At 50.6% G+C, this 22,315-nt stretch overlaps 1 protein-coding gene across 1 annotated transcript; it reads left to right on the plus strand.

Moving 5' to 3' along the window:
• Positions 1-52: 52 nt before the first annotated feature.
• LOC131420005 (proline-rich transmembrane protein 3-like) lies at positions 53-4,453 on the plus strand. The gene is made up of 2 exons (XM_058565663.1): positions 53-2,730; positions 3,592-4,453. Exon 1 carries the CDS (start codon positions 191-193, stop codon positions 1,562-1,564), a length of 1,374 nt encoding a protein of 457 aa, XP_058421646.1. The 5' UTR covers positions 53-190; the 3' UTR covers positions 1,565-2,730; positions 3,592-4,453.
• Positions 4,454-22,315: the final 17,862 nt, after the last annotated feature.

Here is a 22,315-nt window from a genome sequence, read left to right on the forward strand (position 1 = left end):
AACGCTTTTCAAAGGGCGATTTTAATATTGTTATTATCGCAGATGAAGCCGAGGAGTGGCGGGGCGCCCCCAAAGCCATCCCCCAGCACCCCCAGTGCAGGCCCCCTCGACGTCACGCCAGGGCCTCATTCGGGTCACCACGCAGCGTGCCCTGGGCCAGCCACCCCCTCCGGAGCCCTCAGCCAGCTCCATGGCATCAGCCCCAGCCTCCAGCCCCCCGGCCAACGCCACCGCAACCCCCCTGCGCTGGGGTCCCCTGCGGCGGGTGCTGAGCTTTTCCTGGGAGCTGCACGTCTATGGGGTGGGGGTGCTCTTCCTCCTGCCCGCCTCGTTGGCGCTGGCCTCGCTGGCAGCCGCCCCTGCGGGGTCCCGGCTAGCACTGGTGGCTGCGGTGCTGGTGCTCCTAGCGTCGGCGCTGCGATCCGCCTACATGCTGGCTGACCCCTACGGCTCGCAGGCGCGGCTGGGCTTACGCGCCAGCCTGGTGCTCTACAACCTGCCCTTCCCCTTGCTGCTCACTGCGCTCGCTGCCCTGACCCTGCTCGGCCTGGGCGCCGGGCTGCCACAGCAGCTGCAGAACCCGCTCCTGCTGGGAGCGTTGGCGTTGGCGCACGGTGTGGGGTTGCTCACTGCAGACCTGCTGTCCGCCAGGCCTGCACTCAACCTCCTGGCCCAGGGCTTATCGTGCGCCTGGGGCGCGGTGGTGGCTCTGGGCACACTCTGCCTGTGCCGTCGCCGCCTGCTGGACGGGCCGCGGGGCTGGGATACGAGCCCGGGCCCGCGGCTGCTGGCCGTGGCGGGTGCGCTGGGGCTGCTGGCCAGCGGCTTGCAGCTGGCGGCCGCGCTGTGGCTGTACCCGGGCCCAGGCCGGGTGGGCCGCTTCTCGTGGGCCTGGTGGGGTGTCCACTTTTGGCTGCGCCTGCTGGAGCTGACATGGGCGCTCGCCATGGCGCTGGCCGCCGTGGCCGCCGCACGGCCCAGGCCGCCCACAGAGCACGCTTGCTGGGCTAAGCTGCTGCGCCTGGCGTGCCCCCCGCCCTCGGGCAAGAGCGAGGTGCCGGAGCGGCCCAACAACGGCTATGCGGGGCCCAGCGGCGTCGGCCCAGGTAGCTTGGACATCAGCAGGAGCCTCATCCGCAACCCAGCGGAAGGTGGGCCGCCTGCCACGCCCAATTCAGACGCCTGGGGCTCGGCTGCGTCGCTGGGCCATGGGCCCCAGGGTGGCCCGCGACTGTCCCGCAGCAGCGTGGGGCCGGCGCCATCGATGAGCGAGCTGGACCTGCGGCCGCCGTCACCCATCAACCTGAGCCGCAGCATCGACGCCGCGCTCTTCCGAGAGCACCTGGTGCGAGACAGCGTCTTCCGGCGCTGCGGCCTGCGCGGCCTGGCCTCCCCGCCGCCCGGGAGCGCGCTGCGGCCGCGCCGGGGCAGCCACCCCGACGCCGAGCTCGACGGCGCGGGCTCTTCGCTCCTCCGCGGCCGCTGCCGGTCGCTCAGCGACGTGCGCGTAATCTTTCTGCCTCTATGCTGCTTCTGGACGTTTCCCATAAATGGAACCATATAATATGTGGCCTTTTGTGTCTGCTTCTTTCACTTAGCATAATATTTTCAAGGTTCATCCACGTTGCAGTATGTAACAGTATTTCATTTCTTTTATGGCTCAATGATGATGTATTTTTTAGGTATATTGTACTTTTTAGATATTTTGTTTATCAGTTGATGAACATTGAGTTGTTCCTACTTTTTGGCCATCGTGAATAATGCTATGAATATATGTAAAGTTTTTTTTTTTTTGGTGAGGAAGATTGGCCCTGAGCTAACATCAGTTGCCAATCTTCCTCTTTTTGCTGAGGAAGATTAGCGCTGAGCTAAAATCTGTTCCCCTCTTCTTCTATTTTGTAGAAGGGACACTGCCATAGCATGGCTTGAGGAGCAGTGTGTAGGTCGGCACCCAGGATCTGAACCCGCAAACCCTGGGCCACCAAAGTGGAGCATGCGAACTTAACCACTACGCCACCAGCTGCCCTGCCTACAAGTTTTCATGGGGGCATATGTGTTAAACTCATGTAGGTATATATCTAGGAGTGCAATTGCTGTATCATTTGGTAAGTCTATGTTTGACTTGTGAGGAACTGCCAAACTATTTTCCAAAGCAACTGCACCATTTTAGATTCCTACCAGCAATGTGTGAGACCTCCAGTTTCTCACATCTTCATCAACACTTGTTATTGACTTTTTTATTTCAGCCAACCAAATGAATGTGAAGTGGTACCTCACTGGTTTTGATTAGCATTTCCCTGATGACTAGTGATGCTGAGCATCATTTTATGTGCTTATTGGACATTTGTGTATCTTTTTTGGACAAATGTCTGTTCACATCCTTTACCAATTTTTTAATTAAGATATTTGTCTTTTTATTGTTGAGTTGTAAGTGCTCTTCATATATTTTGGATACTAGATTCTAAATCGTAAATCAGAAATATGATTTGCAAACATTTTCTCCCATTCTGTGGGTCACTCCCTTTATTTTTAATTATTTCTTTTAACACAATATTCATTGATTTTTTTCCCTCATAATTAAGCAGATTTTGATAGAAATTTGATGACAGTGAGCTGTAAATTTTCTGTTTTCTCCTGGAAACTATACCAGGCAACAAGAAGAATGGAAACAAAATCTCTATATCCTCAGCAAAGGAGACAGAAAAAGAAATTCCACGAATTCCATATTGTGTAAGTATGGCTAAGAGCAACTGAGAACAGCAATATCTGCACAGGAAGCCACAAGTGTGGCAGGGAATAATCAGAAGATTAGAGGAAGCCCAGTGTGGCAGCTGTCCAAAATCTCAGACAAATAGTTATTTCCAGAAAGAGAGGGCATCACCCTCTATGTGAACTGTATTTAGAATAATAGAATAGAGCCCTGATCCACGGTTGCGACAGAGAAATTTTTATATTATACAGGCAAAGAACTGGTGTTATAACCTCAGCACTATTTCTGGAACAAGATCTTCAAGTTAAAAACAGTCCTGAGTTTCACTTTCTGAAATATGTTAAACAACCTAGTCAAGAATGCTGAAAATGGTAAAGCGTTCATTCAGGCAGTCATTCAACAAATATATTTTTGAGCAACTTGTACATGTCAGGCACTATTCTAGGTATTAGGAAAAGACCAACGGACAGAACATACAAAAGTCCCCAATGTCACAGAGCTCATAGACTAATGAAGCAGACAAACAATACATGAAATAAAGAAGTAAAATATACAAAGAAAGTGATAAGTGTAATGGAAAAAAATTCAGTAGAAAAGGGAGCTGGGTAGTACCAGAGAGTTAAGGGTTGCGATTTTAACAGGGTGGTGAGGTAGGGCCTCACCGAGAAGGTGACACGGGCAAACACCTGCAATAGGTAAGGGAAGAAGAAATCCAGATACCTGGGGAAAGCCATTTCAGGAGAGGAAACACAAAAGCATGATTATTTATCTAATAATTTTCTTTCACTCAGCTTACTTTCTGAAAAAGTCAGGTGTATATAATTTACATAATTGGAGACAGAATTTACATTCAGTACAATTTACCCCTTTTAACCATGCAGCTCAGTGAGTTTTGACAAACGCATGCAGTCGTGTAACTACCAACGTGATCAGGAGACAGAACAGCGCCGTCACCCCAGAAACGCGCCTCGCCCTCTGCCATCAGTCCTGTCGCCACCCTCAGCCCCTGGCAGCGGCTAATTGATTCCTCTTCCTACAACTTCGCCTTTTCGAGAATGTCATGTGAATGGAATCATAAAGCGCGGCCTTTTGTTTTTGACTTCTTCCACTTAGCATACTATTACCTTCTTTTTTTTTTTAAATCAAGCTTAAACTAAAACCCACAATTTATTCACTTTACTGTCCAACATTCATGTATTTACATATTGTGTTTGTGTGTAGTAATTCAACAAATCATTGGCCTCAGTCATATTTTAGTGTTTTTTAAAAAGTCAGGTTTATTGAAGTTTATTTTCCATACAGTAAATTCACCCTTTTTAGTGTGTGGTTCCAGCAGTTTTGCCAAAGGCGCACATTTGTGTAACCAGCATCGCAATCATGATATAAAGCAGTGTCATCACCCCAGAAACTTCCCCTGTGCCTCTTTCTAGACAATCACTTCCCTGCCCTAGCCCTGCAGCCACTGAGCTGACTTACATCCTGTAGCTTTGCCTTTTCCCGAATTCCATATAAATGGACTCATACAGTGTAAGCTTTGGAGTCTGGCATCTTTCACTGAACATGCTTTTGAGATTCATCCACAGTGTTGTTGCACGTGCTAATATTTGGTTCCTTTTTATTGCTGAGCAGTATTCTATTGCATGGATGTGCCAGTTTCTTAATCCAATCACCAGTCAATGGACTCTTGGGCTGTTTCCAGTGTGGGCCTGTTATAAATAAAGCTGCTATAAATATTTGCACACAGGTCTTTGGCCTTATGTGTTCATTTCTCACCCAGGAGTGGAATTGCTGGGTAGTATGATAAATGTGTGTGTGACATCATAAGAAGCTGCCAACCTCTTTTCCAGTGAGGCTGTGCTGTTTCGCATTCCCATCAGCAATATGTGAGAGTTCTGGTTGCTCTGTGTCTTTGTCAGCATTTGGTATTGTGAGCTTTTAAATTTTAGCCAATCTAGCAGGTATACAGTGGTAGCTCATTGTGGTTTTAATTTGCATTTCCGTAATGTCTAATGATGTTGTGCATCCTTTCAGATGCTTATCTGCCATCTGTATCCTTTCTTTGGTGACGTATCTGTTTATATCTTTTGCCCATTTTGGGAGATTGATTTGTCTTATTATTGAGTCGGAAGAATTCATTTTATATTCTAGATATCAGCCTTTTGTCAGATATATGGTCAACAAATATTTCTTTCTTAGTCTTTGGCTGCTTTTTCATTCTCTTAACAGTGCCTTTCAACGAGTAGGAGTATTTCATTTTGATGAAGTCCTCAACTCACTTTTAAAGCTTAAAAATGTCTTACAGCTTTAAATGGAAAACCCTTATTACTTGCCATAAATTGATCTACACTCATGTGCTGCATAACAAGGTTTTTGTCAATGACAGATTGCATATATGATGGTGGTCCCATAATATTAGTACCACATAGCCTACGTGTGCAGTAGGCTATACCATCTAGGTTTGTGTAAGTACACTCTGTGATGTTCACACAACGATGAAATCGCCTAATGATGCGTTTCTCATAACGTAGCCCTGTCGTTAAGCAACGTATGACTATATTAGAAATGCTTTTGGTAGAAAGTAACAGGAAACCTTACTTTCAGGGGCTTCAGGGGTTATCTTAATAACCATGTGATTATCCCACAGAACAAGAACCTTGGAAAGGCAGCTCTCCAAGATCCCAAGCTCTGCCCAGCTTTGTAGCATGGTAACCTTTGCCCTCAATCTTGTTGCCTCGCATCACCAGAGAGTTGCCTGGTTCTGGGCATCACGCCTGGGTGTCAGAGCAGGAAGAAGAGCAACAGCCGGACAGAACGGGGCTGGGACTAGGGTGAGGCAGGAGAGGTGCTCACATTCCAGGAGGCATTTGCTCTCAGACGCTGCATATGCCCTTGTGGGGCCCTGAGAACCAGCGCCTCCTTAAATCTGCACTGTGGGCACTGTCTTGCTTCACTCAATCCCAAATCTGGCACAGACCTGGAAACTCTCCTGCTCTTCATTCATCACATTCCATAACATCTGTCTCAGAATCTCCCCTAGCAGACTCCTGCTTATGCCTCAGGATTGGAACACAGACCTGTCTCATGGCCATTCCTGATGGCGAGGGAGGCTGGGAGAGGGCTACTCGTGTGTGTTGCAAGGGAAAGTGAAGAAAGCATACTTTTATTTGAAAGTGAAGAACATTCCTATGTGTTTAGGATGCAGACAAGCTGTGTGTGTCGTAAGAACATGACCTGGGGTGCCACATTGAAACCAGCCAGTTTTGCTTACTTGCCACACCTGTTCAGCCCTGGATGCATAAAGTTTGTGAACTTTATTAAAAGCCACGCACATTATGGTATTACAAAGCACACAGAATAGCCAAAACAATCTTGGAAAAGAACAATGTTGGAGGACTGCAATTCTCAATTTCATAGCTTGCTGCAAAGCTACAGTAATCAAGACTGTGTGTACTGGCATAGGGCTAACACACAGACCAATGGACTAGAATTGACAGTCCAGAAATAACTTACAGTTGGTTGATTTTCAACAAGGGTGCCAAGACAACTCAATGCAGAAAGAATAGTCTTTTCCAATAATGGTGCTTGGCAACTGAATATCCACACACAAAAGAATGAATCTGGACCCCTACCTCACACCATATACAAAACTGAACTCAAAATTGATCAAAGATCTAAATGTAAGAGTGAAAACTATAAAATTCTTAGAAACATCGGGAAAAATCTGTATAACCTTGAATTAGGCAATAATTTCTCAGACATGACACCAAAAGCACAAGCAATCAAAGATAAAAATAAATAAAATGGACTTCATCAAAAGTAAAAACTTGTGCATCAAAAGACACTATCAAGAAAGTGAAAAGACAGCCCATAGAATAGAGAAAATATTTTCAAATCATATGTCTGATAAGGGTCTAGTATTCAGAATATATAAAGAACTCTTACAAGTCAACAATAAAAAGATGAATAACCTAATTAAAAAATGGACAAAGAATTTGAATAGACATTTCTCCAGATAAGTTATACAAATGACAAATAAGCACATGAAAAGATACTCAACATCATTAGTCACTAGGGAAATGCAAATCAAAACCACAAAGAGACCTGATACCCATCAGGAGAGCTACAATAAGAAAAAACAAAAGGGAAATAACAAATGTTGCCAAACATGTGGAGAAATTAGAACCTTGGTACATTCCTGGTGCAAATGTAAAATGATGCAGCCACTGTGGAAAACAGTTTGGTGGTTCCTCAAAAAGTTAAACACAGAATTAGCATTTGCCCAGCAATTCCATTCCTTGGTGTATACCCCAGAGAGTTGAAACTATGTTCACACAAAGACCTGTTCACAGAAGCATTATCTATAATAGACAAAAAGTGAAAACAACCCAGATGTCCATCCGTCAGATGATGAATGGATGAACACAGTGCGGCATATCCATACAATGGAATATTATGCTGCCTTAAAAAGGAATGAAGTACAGGTTCACGCTACAACATGGGCGAAGCTTGAAAACGTGATGCTAAGTGAAAGGAGCCAGTCACAAAAGACCACATATTATAGGATTCCATTTATATGAAATCCCCAGAATAGGCAAATCCACAGAGACAGAAGTAAAATAGAGGTGACTAGGTGACAGAGGGAGAGAGGACATTGGGACTGGCTGCTAACAGGTACGGGGTTTCTTTTGGGGGTGCTGAAGATGTCTGGAATTAGACAGTAGCCATGGCGGCACACTGTGAATATATCAAGTGAAACACTCAGAACCACTGCAGTGTCCATTTGTAAATGGTGAGTTTTATGTCATGTGAATTATATCTCAATTAAAAAGATAATAAAAGAAAGAGTCACGCGCCTGCAGAGGCTCCCGAGGGACAGCTGAGAAGGGCAGCTCGTCCACCTGAGAGGGTAGCATCTTCTTCCCGGGTGGAAGAGCCCATGGTGGTGCAGGGCCTGAAGGGAACAGAGATAGAGGCAGCTCCTGAGCCTGGGAGGCGGGCGCCTGCTGCCTTCAGAACGCGGCAGAGGCCTGCTCTGGCTACGGAAAGCTCTGCGAGTCTCGGGCTCAGGGCGGGGATCCCTGGCCACCAAGACAAATATCACCTGGGGAGGTTCCAAACCAGCTTGGCGCAGGCTGCTCTCGAAACATGTGCACGGAGCCTCCGAGACACCTGGGGTGCCAACTTCGGAGACAGCCTGCCGTCTTCCTCCGTCTGTTTGCACAGCCTGGCTTCATTAGTGGGGAGGTGATGATCTAATTCCCTCCAAACAAATGTTTGGGACGTGGAGTTTTCCCTCAACAATGAGCAGTGGCAGAGGGTGCGAAATCTGCTTGCACCTTCTGGGGGTGGGGTGGGGGAGCCACCCTGGCACGCCTGCCAGCACGGAGAGCTCTGTCTGCCATGGCCAAGGGCTTCCCGACATCCTGGGCTGGGACACAACTGGCTGGAGACACACCAAAAAAGAGGATGCTGGCCAGTCTGCATTGGGGTGGACATATGGCGGTCAGACTGGTGGGGGCTCCTCAAATGGCCCCCCACCAGCTTGGAGGGAGAGAGCCCTGGATTCCTGCACCCTGTGGGTGGCTTGGGCAAGGCACTTAACCCACTCTGTCTCAACATCAGAGCTCAGTGAGCAGGATGTCCGTCAAGGAGGGCTCTGGGGTCAATGCAGGGAGGGAAGAAGCAGGAGCAGACAGAGGGGGATGACAAACTGAGTGTAGGTGCCATGACAGCCTGGGTGAGACCATGATGCCCAGAGCTGGAGTGGCTTCCAGAGCTGTCCCTTATCCGGGAGATGGCCAGGCCTTGATGCACCTGGGTGGGTGCTCCTCCTGGGGTGGCAGCACCTGCAGTAGGGGTGACCCCTGAGGAGGCTGACAGCTGAGGCCTTTCTGCCCACAGCACTGCCCGCAGCTGAGGAGTTTGCCCTTCCTTCCTGAAGGGGGGTCTGGGCAGCGCATCACAGTGCCCACCCCATCTCTACAATCAGGTACGGCGCTTGGGAGACCGCAGGGAGGAGCTCAAGACGCCTGGCATTTCTCATCCGCTGCCCTGGGCGCGCAGGGCCGGGAGAGGCTGAGGGGCGCCCCCCGCAGGGCTGCGCAGGCCTCGCGCTCGGCCTCTGCACTCGTGCTCGCGGCGCGGGGCTGAGTGGTCTCCGCGGGCGGCCCTGAGACGGCGCGGGAACCGGAGAGAGGTCCCCAGGTCGGCTGGTCTCTGTGCCCGTCCCCGGAGGGGGCGCGCAGCCCGCCCTCTGCCCGGCCGCCTCGCGCTCACGCCCTTCCTGCCCCCCAGGAGCCCTCCGCCGGCCGGGGGCGCCCACCCGGTCCTTAGGTCTGCTGTCCTAAAACCCACATTGCCTTTTCCGAACGAAGCCAACGAACAAAGAGATTTTTGTCTTAGCCGAAGCTGACAGTTCAAGGTGTATTAGCAGCGACACGATGATGTCGTCGGCCTCGGCGAGGACGCGCCCGGCTCCTCTGACGCGCGCTGGGCTCCGGGCGCCGTGTTGACCGGCTGCCCCGGCGCCCGGGCCGGTGCGCGGGAGGCCGAGGGCCGGGCCGCCTGCTCTCCCGCCTGCGGACGGCGCGGCGCACAGGAGGGGCCGGGCGCGTCCTCCCAGCCTGCGAACCGGCCCGGCGGACCCACTTGGTGGTCCCCGCGGGCAGACGCGGGGCCCGGGCGGGGCGCGGCTCCACACCCCAAGGGCAGCCCCCCGCCGCGCCTCCACACCCGGAGCGCGTTGGGGGAAGGGGGCGGTTGGGGTTCCGGAACTGCTGCTTCCGCATCCCTGCACACTGCCCAGCTCCCACACATCCTCCTCCCAGCTCCTGTCTGCTCCCTCTCCGCCCTTCTGAGCCAGGAGCATCTCTGCGGTTTCTCTTTGGAGGAGCTTAGAGGTGGCGAGGGGTGAGGTGGTGGGGGCTTATGGGACTTGCCTTCTTAATTTAACTCGTATGTTTACTTGAGGAGACTGTCAGGAGGATGCTGGAGATTATGGGAAGGAGAGCTAAAACATTCACAGACCTTGGTGCCACCAAGGCAAATTTCTAGAAAGAGCTTCTACATTCACCATAGAATTCCATCTATCACTCTTCAACCCATTTAAGCCTGGATTCCACCCCACCACATCCCCAACATTGCTCTCTCTAGGGCCAGCAGCAGTCTCTATGTTGCTGACACCAGTGGCTCTTAAGTTCTTGTCTTAACCGACCTCTCAGAAGCTTTTGTTTCAGCAGCAAGTAGCAAAACCCCAAAGTAATATGGGCTGAAGACGATGGAAGTTTAGTCTCCTATGCACGCAGGCAGTTCAGGGCTGACATGACAGCTCCATGATCAACACCAATTCAGACTCCTTTCGTGCCTTTGCTCCTCCATTTCAACGTGCAGCTTTTTACCTTGAGGTCTAAAGTGGCTGCTGCAGCTCCAGTCATTGCACCCACATTCCAGCCAGTGGGAAGGAGAAAGAGGACAGAGGTCTGTCCCTGCCTGCAAGGACTCTTCCAGCAAGTTGCACACACTACTTCTACCTACATCCCATTGGTTAAAACTTTGTCGCATGGCCACATCCAGCAGCAAGGTAGGCTGGGGAATGTTTTTATTCTGGGCAGCCATGTTCTCGGCTAAAGATGAGCGGTTCTAGTACTATGGTTACTGCATGGTGACTAGCTACCTCTGCCACCCTTGACTTCTATGACATCAACCCTCCCAGTCTTCATTTGCTTCTCTCTTTGGTCAGCGTCAACTCTTCTGCTGGCCCATCACACTCTGGGATCCACAGGCTCTGTCCCAGACCCTGTTCTATTCCATCCAGGGCCACCGGCTTCTGAGCCTCCATCTCCAGCCCGGCTTTCACTCCTGAACCACAGATGTCTTTTCTAAGTGCCTGCTCACAGGCCCCTCAAACTCAGTCCTAGTTATGTACCTCTCCCTGCTCCTGTGCCACACACACGCCCCTCCCACCATTGCAGTGAATGCTCCCCACCCCCCGCCCCCAGTTCCTCCACATGGAGTCCAGGGTCTCAGCCCTGATTGCAGGCTCTCCTTCCCTTCCAGATTTAATCCAGATGCCTCTGAACCCTCGTCCCCCCTCCTGCCATTACCACTGCCCTGGTGCTAACCGAGGCCACCATCTTCTTTCCCTGGATCACAGCGCAGCCTCCAGATGGCCTCCCTGCCTCCGTCCACGCTCCACTCCCGTCCGCTCTCCACACTCGTGCTGGAAGCCTCGTGACAACGCCGGATGAGCATTTCCCTCTCTCAGAGGTGGACCCACGTTGCTGTCTGCATGTTTCTCCATCCCTACCTCTGGCTCCCTACTCCTCACTCTGGAGGCATCGTGCTGTATCTTAAGAAGCCCTGCAGGTTCCTGGAGGACGAGGCGCACGTCAGCCCCGTTCATGCACTACTGTGTCACCGCAGCCAGTGTCCCGCACAGGGGAGGGCTCAGGGAGGGTTTGCTGTGAGTCCGAGACGGGCCGGGGGCGCTGGAGGGAAAGAACTGAACCAGCCGAGCGAGAGCGAGACGCAGTCGTGGGGCAGACAGGCACCTGCAGACAGGCCCAAGTGCACGTGGGCGTTCAATAAGGACGAGGTGGCATTTCAAACCAGGGGGAAAAGATGGGTTAAAAAAACACGTTAGGACAATATGGGCCCGCGTTTTAGCCTAGAATGAGTGGGTTTAGGCCAGGCGCTGTTCAAGACCTGGGGCCACAGTAACGACAGAACAGAGTGCGTGGAGGCTAACGGGAAACAGAGGCCAACAGCAGGAACGGAACTGAGGGCTGCGAGTGCTGGGCGGGCAGGTGAGCCAGGGCCAGGGCAGCGCTGGCCGCTGTGTGGGTAGGGGACGGGGTGAGGTCTCTCCGAGGAGGCGGCACGGGAGCAGAGCCTGACCAGAGTGCGGAAGAGGCACGCAAACAGCGGGAGGGACAGATGCCCAGGGGGAGGGAACAGACAGGCAGAGCCCTGGGCCGGGGATCTCGGTGGGCTTGAGGACCAGGAAGGCAAGTCTGGCTGGAGTGAAGGGGCGGGGAGGTGAGAAGGGGGTGAGGTTGGGCAGGGAGCTGGGCCACGCAGGGACTTGGAGTCTTCTTCTGAGAGTGATGGTCATCTTTGGAGGGGGTGACTGGATACGGTTCTAGCCCTCCTGGAGATTACGTTAGGGAGAAGGTGATAGTGAGCCACCAAGCAAATCAAGAAAGAAACTCATTAAAGTTGTGACGGATGCTATCAAGAAAGTAACAGGGTGTTTGGGGAGAGAATGAGGGGTAGACGAGCCTGTTGTGATCAGGGAAGACATCCTGGAGGAGGTGGGATTAAAGGAAAGTCAGCCATGGGAAGGGCCGGAGTCAGGCTATGCCAGGCAGAGGGAGGAATAGCTGAGGTGCTGGAGCTGGGCGTGCTCTGGGATTGCAGGAGGCTGTTGGGACTGTGCGATAGGGAGTAACGGGGAGCACGGAGGAAGGGGGCCAGAGTGGTGCCAGAGGGCCAGGGTGCTGGGGCCAGACAAAACCATGGGGCCGCGGTGCCCCAGCGTTTTCTCTCCTGACAATGTCAGCCGTGCGTTTCCTCACGCCAGTGCGGGCATCCCCAGCCTTTCTGATGGCTGCGTGTTACTCCACACGCCCCAGCACTGCGGAATAACAGTGATGTGCTTACCAGAGCAGATTCTCCAATTTCCTCGTCACATTTGACATTGGATTTTTTGTTTTTGCAAATTTTAGTATTGCAAGCAAAGTTTCAATGGACACTTTTGCACATGCATCTTTGAGTAAGTGTGAGTGTAAGATATATCCCTAGAATTTGAATTGCCAGATAAAAAGATTTGACAGTTACAATTATATTAGTTGTCACCAAATGACCCTCCAGAAAAGTTGTCTGAGCCTACACTCCCATCACCACTGAACTCCTTACCAGCGATGGGTGGTCGATCTCTTTCATTTCTTTCAATAAAGGAGGTGAATGTAATATCATATTCTTGATTGAATTTGCATTTCTCTCATTAATAGTGAAATTGGGCTTCTTTTCATATGTCTTTTTTTACGGGGAGGGGAAACATTTGGACTTCTTCTTTGATAAATTGTCTACTCATCTACTTTGCCCATTTCTCTATTGTGTTGTAATTTTTCCTCAGTGATTTGTGAGAGTATTTTTTACATTAGAGAAATTTGACATTTGTCTAGCTTCCGGATGGCACATAATTGTTCTCAGCTGGCTTTTATCCTTTTAAATGGGTATTTCGCTGAGCAAAAGTCTTACACTTTTATGTAGTCTAATCTGTCAGTCTTTTCCATTCTAGCTTCTGGGTTTTATGTCACGCTTAGAAAGACGTTTCCCACACCGACATAAAAAAATTCACCCACGTTTTCTTCTATTATGTTTTTAGATTTATTTTTGACATTTGAATTTTGATGCTTTCGGATATTTTTTTTAGTATAAGAAATAAAGTAGAGATTCAGCTTTATTTTTTCCAAATGGTTACACATTTATCCCAATACCATTTATTAAACAATCCATCATTTCCTCAATTTTCATGCCATCTTTATTAGCTACTAAACGCTCATATATTCATGGGTCTTTTTATGGATCCTTTATTCTCTTCCATTGATGTATCTGCTCCTATTTTGAACACTTTTGTCAAATTCAATTGAGATTTTTGTCAAAAATTCAATTAGAATTTTGGTTTAGAGAGGATTGACATCTTTACAACTTTCAGTCTTCTTATTTAATTAAAAGGTATGACTCTCCAATTATCCTATCTTATTCTATGTCTTTTAGTCGAGCTTTATAGTTTTCTTCATGTAAGTCCTTCACCTTTCTTAATTTTTTTAGGCATTTCATATTTTCAGGTGCCATTGAGAGTGGGCTCTTTTCTTTCGTATTTTTAGCTGTTTATGTCTTACATAAAAGTATTGCTTTTGATATGTTCATTTTATAACTAACTACCCTGTGAATTTCCTTCCTGTGTCTAATATTTTTGTATTCCCAGTTGATCACACCATACTACCGTCTTCAATGATAAATTTTCTCCTCCTTTCTGATTTGTATGCCCCTTATTTTGTTCACTTATTTAATTGCACCAACTGTTCAGAAGAATGGTAAGTAAGTGACTGTTTGCTCTAAGGGACTGTTAACTTGAACCAGCCCCTAGCACTGAACTTCTGTCTCCTTCCTCCAGGGGGTGGGTGGGAGGCAGGCCTGAGGGCTTTCTTGGCAGTGGGGGAGATGGGCTTCAGGGCAACTGTTCTCTGCACTTTCTTCCTGTCTCCTTTCAGCTACAGTTTTGGTTTATTGCCTGACATACTTAGTTCCAGAATTGCAGTGTCCAATAGGGTAGCTATTAGCCACACATGGCTATCTGAATTTAAATTTAAGTTAATTATAGTGAAATAAAAGTTAAAATTCAGTTCCTCATTTGTTAGCCACTTTTCAAGGGCGCAGTAGCCGTGTGTGGCTCATGGCTCCCGCACTGGACAGGGCAGCTGTGGGGCATTTCTCTCGTGGCAGAATGTTCTCCTGGAGAGCACGCTGCGGACAGCTGTCTACCCCCAAACAACACACTCTGCCTCGAGGGGTGCCCACAGTGCCTCCAGGTTCTCCATACTGTTTATCTGGGCTAGGGGAGAAGGAGTCTCAAAGTTCTTAAAAATGCATTCCCCCACGTCATCTCCCCCCAGAACTGCCTTCACCTTCGACTATCAAACTGGAAAGTATGGCTGAGTCATTTGCTTCTTTCTCAGCGTCCTTTCCCTCACCATTGCCCGGTTCTCCTCTCTGTCCTGGGGAAAGGCAGTGTGGCCACCAGAGCACTTCTCGTCCCTTGTGTTCCTTCAGAAACTTGCCACTGTCCCGTCAAGGGGTGGGACCTGATTGGCCTCCTCTTGTGACTGGCCTGTAACCGGCAGGGTGTGGTCGAAGTAACCCTGTGGGACTGCAGGCCAGGTCTGAGAAGGCCGTGCGGCGTCTGCCTCGGGCAGGAGCGTTTCTCCTGGAGCCCGAGCCCCTGTGTCAGCCCGGGGACTGCCCCGAGGCAGCCGCGTTGGGAGGCCCACGGGGGAGACCGCGTGAGGAGGCCTGAGCTCCTCGTGGGGGTAGAGATGCCCAGCCGGCCACCGACTGCAGCGGTAGCAGAGGCTTCAAACCAGAGCCGGCCGGCCAAGCCCTTCCTGACCTGCAGAAGGGTGAGGGAGTAAAATGGCGGCTGTTGTTTCGAGCCACTAAACGCTGGGCACTGGAGCACACACACACGGGTGTGTGTGCCCGGGCCTGGGGGAGCTGGGGCCGGCTCCCGAGGGCTCCAGCCGTCCCGCCCGGGACACGCTGCCGGGCGTGCGGTGCAGCTGAGATCGGGCTGCCTTCCTCACTTCCCACGCTGTCAGCGGGACTCTGGGCCTGTCCCCGTACAATGACGGCCTCGACGCTCTCGTGTGGAGGAGCATTGGGCTCCTCTCTGCGCCTGGCGTTCGGCTCCCACCTGCGGCCATGGCAGCCGTGACTGGGACCCTGCCGCCATGCAGGAACCCAGGCCGCTCCACGTAGACTCCTCTCATCCCCGAGATGGCGCCTCATCTCCCTAATCCTCAGCTGTTAGAATTTGGAGGTCTTCTCCTTTCCTTTTATGATTTCCAGAAGAAAAGCTCTTCGTTCTTTTGCCTGGACTGTTTGGATTGATAACAAAATCTCATTTGATTTGAATTTAGCTGCCAAGTCTCTCAGTTTTGTTGAGGCTAATACCCCTTCTCTGCAGCTTCCTTCAGAGGCGCAGTCTTGCACCTTGGTCCCCCCTCAGCCGTCCGAGGGGCTCCTCGGGGAGGGCAGGGAGAGAAAGCAGCCTCCTCCTGGGAGTTTTCTGTCGCTCAGCACTGGTGTGCCCCTGACTGGGACTCTGGCAGTGGTGGACGTGGAGGCAGAAGAGGAAAGCCATCCTAGGAGGGCTCAGAAAAGGCTGGGGAGATAACAGAGAAGCCAGGATTGGAAATAGGCCAGGCGTGGGAATGTGAACTGGTGCAGCCACTATGGAACACAGTATGGAGTTCCTCAAAAAATTAAGAATAGAACTCCCATATGATCCAACAATCCCTCTTCTGAGTATTTATCTGAAGGAAATGAAATCATTATTTTGAAAAGATTTCTGCACCTCCCTGTTCATAGCAGCATTATTCACAATAGCCAAGACATGGAAACAACTAAGTGCCCATCGATGAATGTATGGATGCAGAAGATGTGGTGTGTGTATACAATGAAATACTATTCAGCCTTAACAAAGAAGGAAATCCTGCCATTTGTGACGACGTGGATGGACTTTGAGAGCATTATGCTAATGAATACATGAGATGGAGAAAGATACTGTATGATCTCATTTATGTGGAGTTAAAAAAAAATGAACTCATAGAGATGGAGAACAGTTTGGTGGTGGCCAAAGGTGGGGGGTTGGGAGTGAGTGAAATGAGTAAAGGATTTAATAAAAAAAGGAAATAGGCCAGACAGAGAGCAAGTCTGAGCCAAGGAGAGGATGGGTCAGGGAGCAAGAAGCCGGGACAGCGTGGGGGCGGGGACAACCGTCCATCTAATCATCTGTTGATCTATTCATTGATTGATCCATCACCCTTCCTTCATTTATTCATTCCATACGTATTTATTGAGCACCTATTGTGTGCAAGGCTCTTTTCTAGGTGCTGGGAGATAGGAGACAAACCCCTGTTCGCAGGGAACTTATAGTCTCGTGAGGCAATTAGTAAAAACAGCCATATAGAAATGGGAGTGTGGAGGGGGGTCAGGGTGGGCCTTACCGCAAAGGTGAGGCCTGACGATGCAGAGGCGGCGAGACAGACGGGACAGCAAGTGCGAAGGTCACGAGTGGGGCATGCCCAGCTTCTTCAAGAAATATCGAGGGAGCCAGCGAGCGCGGCGGAGAGAAGTAGCAGGAGGTGAGGCCAGAGAGGTCAGGGCCAGACTTGGGCTTTTGTGGAGAGCAAGATGGGAGAGCAGGAGAGCAGCACGAAGGGACAGGGGTTTCCAGCTGAGTGGCCCCCGTGTTCCCTCCACTTCTGAGAAGGCCCCTAGCGTTTGCTGGAGAAGGCTCTGGGGAGTCTGCGTTTGCAGAGTGCGTGCCGTGGCTGCCCACCCACACCCAGACGGATGAGCCCACCACTCGCCTGGGCAAATGAGCCCACTGTGGCCAGCAGCCTGTAGGGCCCTACGGACCAGCTCTCTTTGATGCCAGAAAGCCGGGCAGAGAAAGTCCCTCACGGGCATTGTTGTGGGAATCCTAACAGGAGGTCCCTTCACACAAGATGACGAAGACCACAGGGAGGGTACCGAGGCCACTATAGCTCCTCATGTGCACATCTGGACAGATGTGCAACTAGCTGTAGCCCTTGGTGTTGGGCAGGAGACGGGGGAGACAGACAGAGACAGAGAAAGAAGACAAAGAGATAGAGACACGGAGAAAGAGATAAAAAGAGAGACAGAGAGACAGAGACAAGAGAGAGAGCTAGAGAGAGAGCGGTCAAGGGCCATGGAGGACAGCCCTGTGCTCCCGCAGGACTGCTGGTGTGGTGTGCGTCTTCCCTGACACCCAGCCCCCGCCATGCTCCTCTCCTTTGGGCCTGTCTGCTTTCTCTGACCTGGCTGGCAGTGCAGGGGGTGCCATGGAGTTCTCCACGGCTTTCTCTGGAGGCTTGCTCTTCCCAAGACGAGGTAACCCCAGGACATTTTGGTCATGTGGCTCAGAGCGAGGAAGGCCCCACACACTTTCCAGCCTGGTAGGGGACAGGTGCTATGCAGCCTTTGCAGTGAGAGTATCCTCTCGGCTCTTAGGTGGTCCACCAAGGCCAGCTCCCCAGAGGACCGCTCCCGGGCTCCCCTGCAGCCACAGGGGCTCAGCAAGCACAGGAGGGCTGGGGCCACAGCCAAGGCCCTGAGGAGGGTGAGAGAGGGCCGGGCGTGTGGGCAAAGAGAGAGGGGCACCCTCTGAGGGAGGGAGGCCACTGCCCACGCCCTGTGCCCAGAGACGAGTGGCACAGATTGGACTCCCACAGAGGGAGTGTTGGGGACCCTGGTTGGGTAGGATTATTCACCCAGGACAGGAGCACCAGAGACCTGCTCCAGGCCTGCCCCACTGTCGGAAGCCCCCTGGACCTCACAGTGTGAGTCAGGAGCAGGGAACTCGGGCCCCTGACAGATGAGGCTGCTTCTGCTGGGAACTTCCTCCCGTAATGAGAGCCTCACACTGGTAGAGTGAAAGGGGGAAGCCCAGCTTTGGGGTGGCCCGATTCCTCTCCCTGCCCCACCACTGACTCGTCGTGCCAGCACGAGCACCACCCTGGGCCTCAGTATCCTCATCTTGGAGATGGAGCCGAGGGGCTGCCTTGAAGGGGTGTCCTTCCCTCACCAGCACATGGCAGGAGCCGGGTGGCCTCTCGCTCTGCTCAGAGCACAGCCTCACTCCGAGCGGACACGACACCTGCCCCTCCCCTTCGATGACCCAACTTTGATTTTCTATTCCATGGTCTCTCTTTGGTCTAACCAGACTGCATGGTCACCCATTGATTTTTAAACCTTCTGTATCATTTTGTTTTAATTGTTTTTACTTAAAAAAAGCATCATCTTTGGATTTTATTTTTGACCCTTACCTTTTCATGAGGGCTTTAGGCTACCCGTGTTAACCGGTCAGGTCACGTGGTCTGACAGCTGGGACTTTCTGGCTTCCTCCCTCTGCTGCCTGTCTTCTCACCACTTACCTTCCTGTTCTTTGATTTGCCCTCTGGTGACTGGGAAGGTCTATGTCTTATGTTCAGTTTTGCTGGATTATCTTTATTTTTAAATGGACATATGTTGTAAAAATGAGCATCAAGAATAAATATATAACTACTGCTTCCCCTCTATGTAGAAAGAAATTAGTGGATTTCACCTTCCTCCCCACCGTTTTTATAGGTACAATCTAGGATTTTAGATCCAATTTTCATTTTTCATCTGTTCATTTATCTTATCATTATGCATCTTCTTTTTCCAGAATAATTGTCGATACTTAGAATCCCTTTCTTTTCTAACTTAACTGTCCCATCCCGGAACCTTGATTAGGGCGAATGTTTTTATCCGCTGAGTTTTCAGGAAGGTCGTGACCTATGAACTCTGCACACCTGGGACGATCTTTCTTTTCTGTTGCTCTCATGCATATGAACAGTAACTTGACTGGACATTGATTTATTTTTTAAAATTTACCTTTAGTTTTTTAAATCAAAATTCTGAGTCTACATAGTTTAGAGTCACAGGTCATTTTTGCTGTGAGAAGCAGCAGCCCTCCTTCCACCCCTCCTCACTTCCTGCTTCCGGGGGAAAACACTTCCAACCCTTGTCTTGGGTCCTTTTGGAATTTGTCTGCTCACCTCTGCAGGACAAGCTTATGTTGCCTTTTTTGACTTTATGTTCTGTTCCAGGCACTGTGTGCTGACCCGCCGGGGACAACGAGGTTTGGCGCTCTTGCGCACAGACGCGGTGCCCTCCCCCTCAGTGAGGACGTGCACATCCCACCCCTGTCCGTGCCTCGTGGCTTAGGTCCACACTGAGACTTCACACAGCGCTAAGCCGTAACCTATGGTTTATTTTCCTTTCCTGCACAACTTTTTATACCCTGGCATTAATAATTGTCTTTGCTTAATTTTCTATAATCTATTGATAATCTAGTCTATCAATTTCCTATTCATTGTCATGGATCCATGTCCAAAGGGTCCCCAGCTGAGCCGTCTCCTCTCAGCATCTTTAAATCGTCAGCTTTTCTACCATGCACCCCTAGCTCGTGGTCCCAGGCCTGAGCGCCCGCCACCGCCCCTGCCCCACCCCTCCTGTCAGCGCCTGCTTCCCCCGGGGTCATTCCTCGGTTTTCAAGGCATTGAATGCTAGAACAAGTTTTAATGTCCCTCATTCTTACCCGGCCGGTGTGGGATTCTAGGTGGGAAATGAGATTCCTGGAGTGGTGACGACGCCGCTGCCTTGGCTCCCGGCGGCCTGAGCTCTTTCGGAAGGGCTTGCGACACCATCCTTGACTCTGTGCGTGATTTTTGTATTTGTTTGGTTTTGCTACGCTCACTCCCTCCAGAAGTTTTTGGTGCCTTCTCTTTGTCTTCAGTGCCCTGCAGTTTCACATCGTGTCTTGATGAAGGTCCATACCCCTCCGGTTTGTGGCTCTGTCTGGTCTAGCATCTCCAGACCCCCCATTCTGGGACCTTCCCTGGATTGTTTTCCCTTTGGTAATTCTCCTCCATTCTCTCTGAAACTCCTGTTATTCCGATAGCCGGTTTCCTGAACTGGTCCTCTAACTTTCCGATCCTTTTTCTTCTTTTCCCTCTCTTTGTTCTCCTTTACGGCTTCCCTCAACAGTATCCTCCAAACTCTTCTTCCAAGCTTTTCATTTCTGCTATCACATTTTTAATTTTCAAGAGCTCTTTCTTACTGGGTTCCTTTTGTTTAATAATACACATAATTACCATTTCTTTTTTTGTGGTGAGAACGTTTAAGATCTACTCTCCGGCAACCTTCAAGTATAATACAATATTATTAGCTATAATCACCATGCTGTACGTTAGCTCCCCAGAACTGGATAATCTTATAGCTGGAAGTTTGCACCCTTTGACCCACATCTCCCCATTTCCCCCGGCCCCTGGTCACCACCACTCTACTCCGCTTCTCTGAGTTCAGGATTGTTAGATTCCACAGATAAGTGAGATCATACAGTATTTGTCTTTGTCTGACCTATTTCACTTAGCACAATGCTCTCAAGGTCCATCCAAGTTGTCACAAATGACACGCTTTTCTTCTTTCTCATGGCTGAGTAATATTCCATTTAACACAATATATGTTTAAAAATTGACTCACTTGTGTCACTGGGATATTGAAGAAGTGTAATTCGAAGGGTGTGATCATGAACATGTGTGCTCGTGCCACGCCTTCGCTGATTGGCCTTTGGCGGTTTAAAAGTTTCACATTTCAGCACGAGTGCCCAGGCCCAGGTAATAATAAAAACTTTTCCCCTCTGCACAGGGTGCCTCTGTGGTGGAAGGACAGCAGAGTCCTCCTTTGGGTGACATTTCTCTCTTCTTCCCCCCATTTGGGGTGGAGGGGACGTAGGTGCTGTGGGGAGATGGCATCGTCACACTGCCTGGGCTGGCCGACTTTGAAAGGTGGCTCTTGCCCAACGGGCCTTTTATGGTTCTTTGTAGGCCCTTTCCCTTGGCGGGCGTCTTCCTCTCAGGACGGACCTTCCCATTCCTGTCGCGCAGGACTGGAAACAGCTTCTGGCTATTTCTCTCTCCCCGAGGCCCACATCTGCTCCACGAGAAGCACTCTCTCACCCTTGAGCCCTCTTTGTTCCCAGCGTGGCTACTGCCCCTTCAAAGACATCACTTGCACAGGCCCCGCGACCCGGGAGAGGCCCAGCAAGGCGCTCCCCTGGGAACCTGACTCCCTCTTCCCTAAAGAGGGTCTCCCAAGGTGTGCAAACCTCCAGCTCCACAGGACCCAGACGGCCCTTGTTCTCTGTGTGGGTCTTTTCCTCTCTGCCCTGAGGCCTGTGGCCACAGCTGCCTGCCTTCCCATTCCACAGACATGTGTCACAGACCAGTTCCCGTGTCCCCCAAGCTCAGAGACATGCACTGAGCTCTCCGGAAGCTTCTCCCTGAAGCCCTGTTCACTAAGTAAGAGGTGAAGGATGCATTCATTCCCATCAACCCCCTTGTCACCTCCTAGCATACAAGCCACTCTGTCCCCAGCATCCCTCTTCAGAAATCATCTCTCTCCATTCTCTTGACCCTTTAAACTTGACTCTGACTTATTTGGGTCACCTCCTTTGTGAATTCTGCCTGCAGCCGCTCGTCAGCTTTGGGGAGCAGCACCTATTGGATTTGGACGCCTCCACTGAATTTTCCAATTTAGCATCCAGTGGCACTTAAATTTATTTTAAACAGAAACATTACTTCATAGATTGCTTGAGATAGATATATTTTACTGGCGTATACCTGAAAATAAATACACTAGAATATTACAATAGAAAACGAAATTATTTGAATTTAAAATGCTCGTCCATATACCGCTGAAGATCATTGCTGGTGTCATCAATGGTGATGGCATCATCCTTTGGGAACCGCTGGGTTAGCAGGTGACCCAGGTGAGCCTTTGTGTAAAAGTACACGCTGGTTGTGCCTGATTGGCCAGGAGAGAGACAGCCTCATTGTGCAGGAGAATTAAGCAAGAAATTGTTGAGACTTCTCTGGCAGACCAGGAAGGAGTGGCAGGGGCCAGGGGGCACCCAGAATGGAGAGAAGCTGGGGCAAGTGAGAGGGGGTGGGAGAGAGGAAGGGCTGAGCAGGGACAGGGATGTCTAATGAGTAGTGTTAACCTACTTGCTGTGGTGCTGTGTACCCTTCCCCTGCATTTCTTGTCACCCAGCCTTTAGGATGGGGGCTAGAGCCTAGCCTCAGCCCAGGGTTCTCAGGCTCTGTTCAGACTGTCTGGTTTCAGGGAAGGGAGCACATCATCAGAACAACCTAAGAGAGTCCTTGCCGTCTCCCCTGGCTCCTCTAAGGGGAGGTAGCCATACTCTCATGTATC

Source organism: Diceros bicornis, chromosome 2, assembly GCF_020826845.1.
Source record: "Diceros bicornis minor isolate mBicDic1 chromosome 2, mDicBic1.mat.cur, whole genome shotgun sequence".
NCBI lineage: Eukaryota > Metazoa > Chordata > Mammalia > Perissodactyla > Rhinocerotidae > Diceros > Diceros bicornis.

Coding starts and splice junctions, on each gene's coding strand:
- LOC131420005 (XM_058565663.1), top strand. CDS start 191: ATGGCATCAGCCCCAGCCTCCAGCCCCCCGGCCAACGCCACCGCAACC.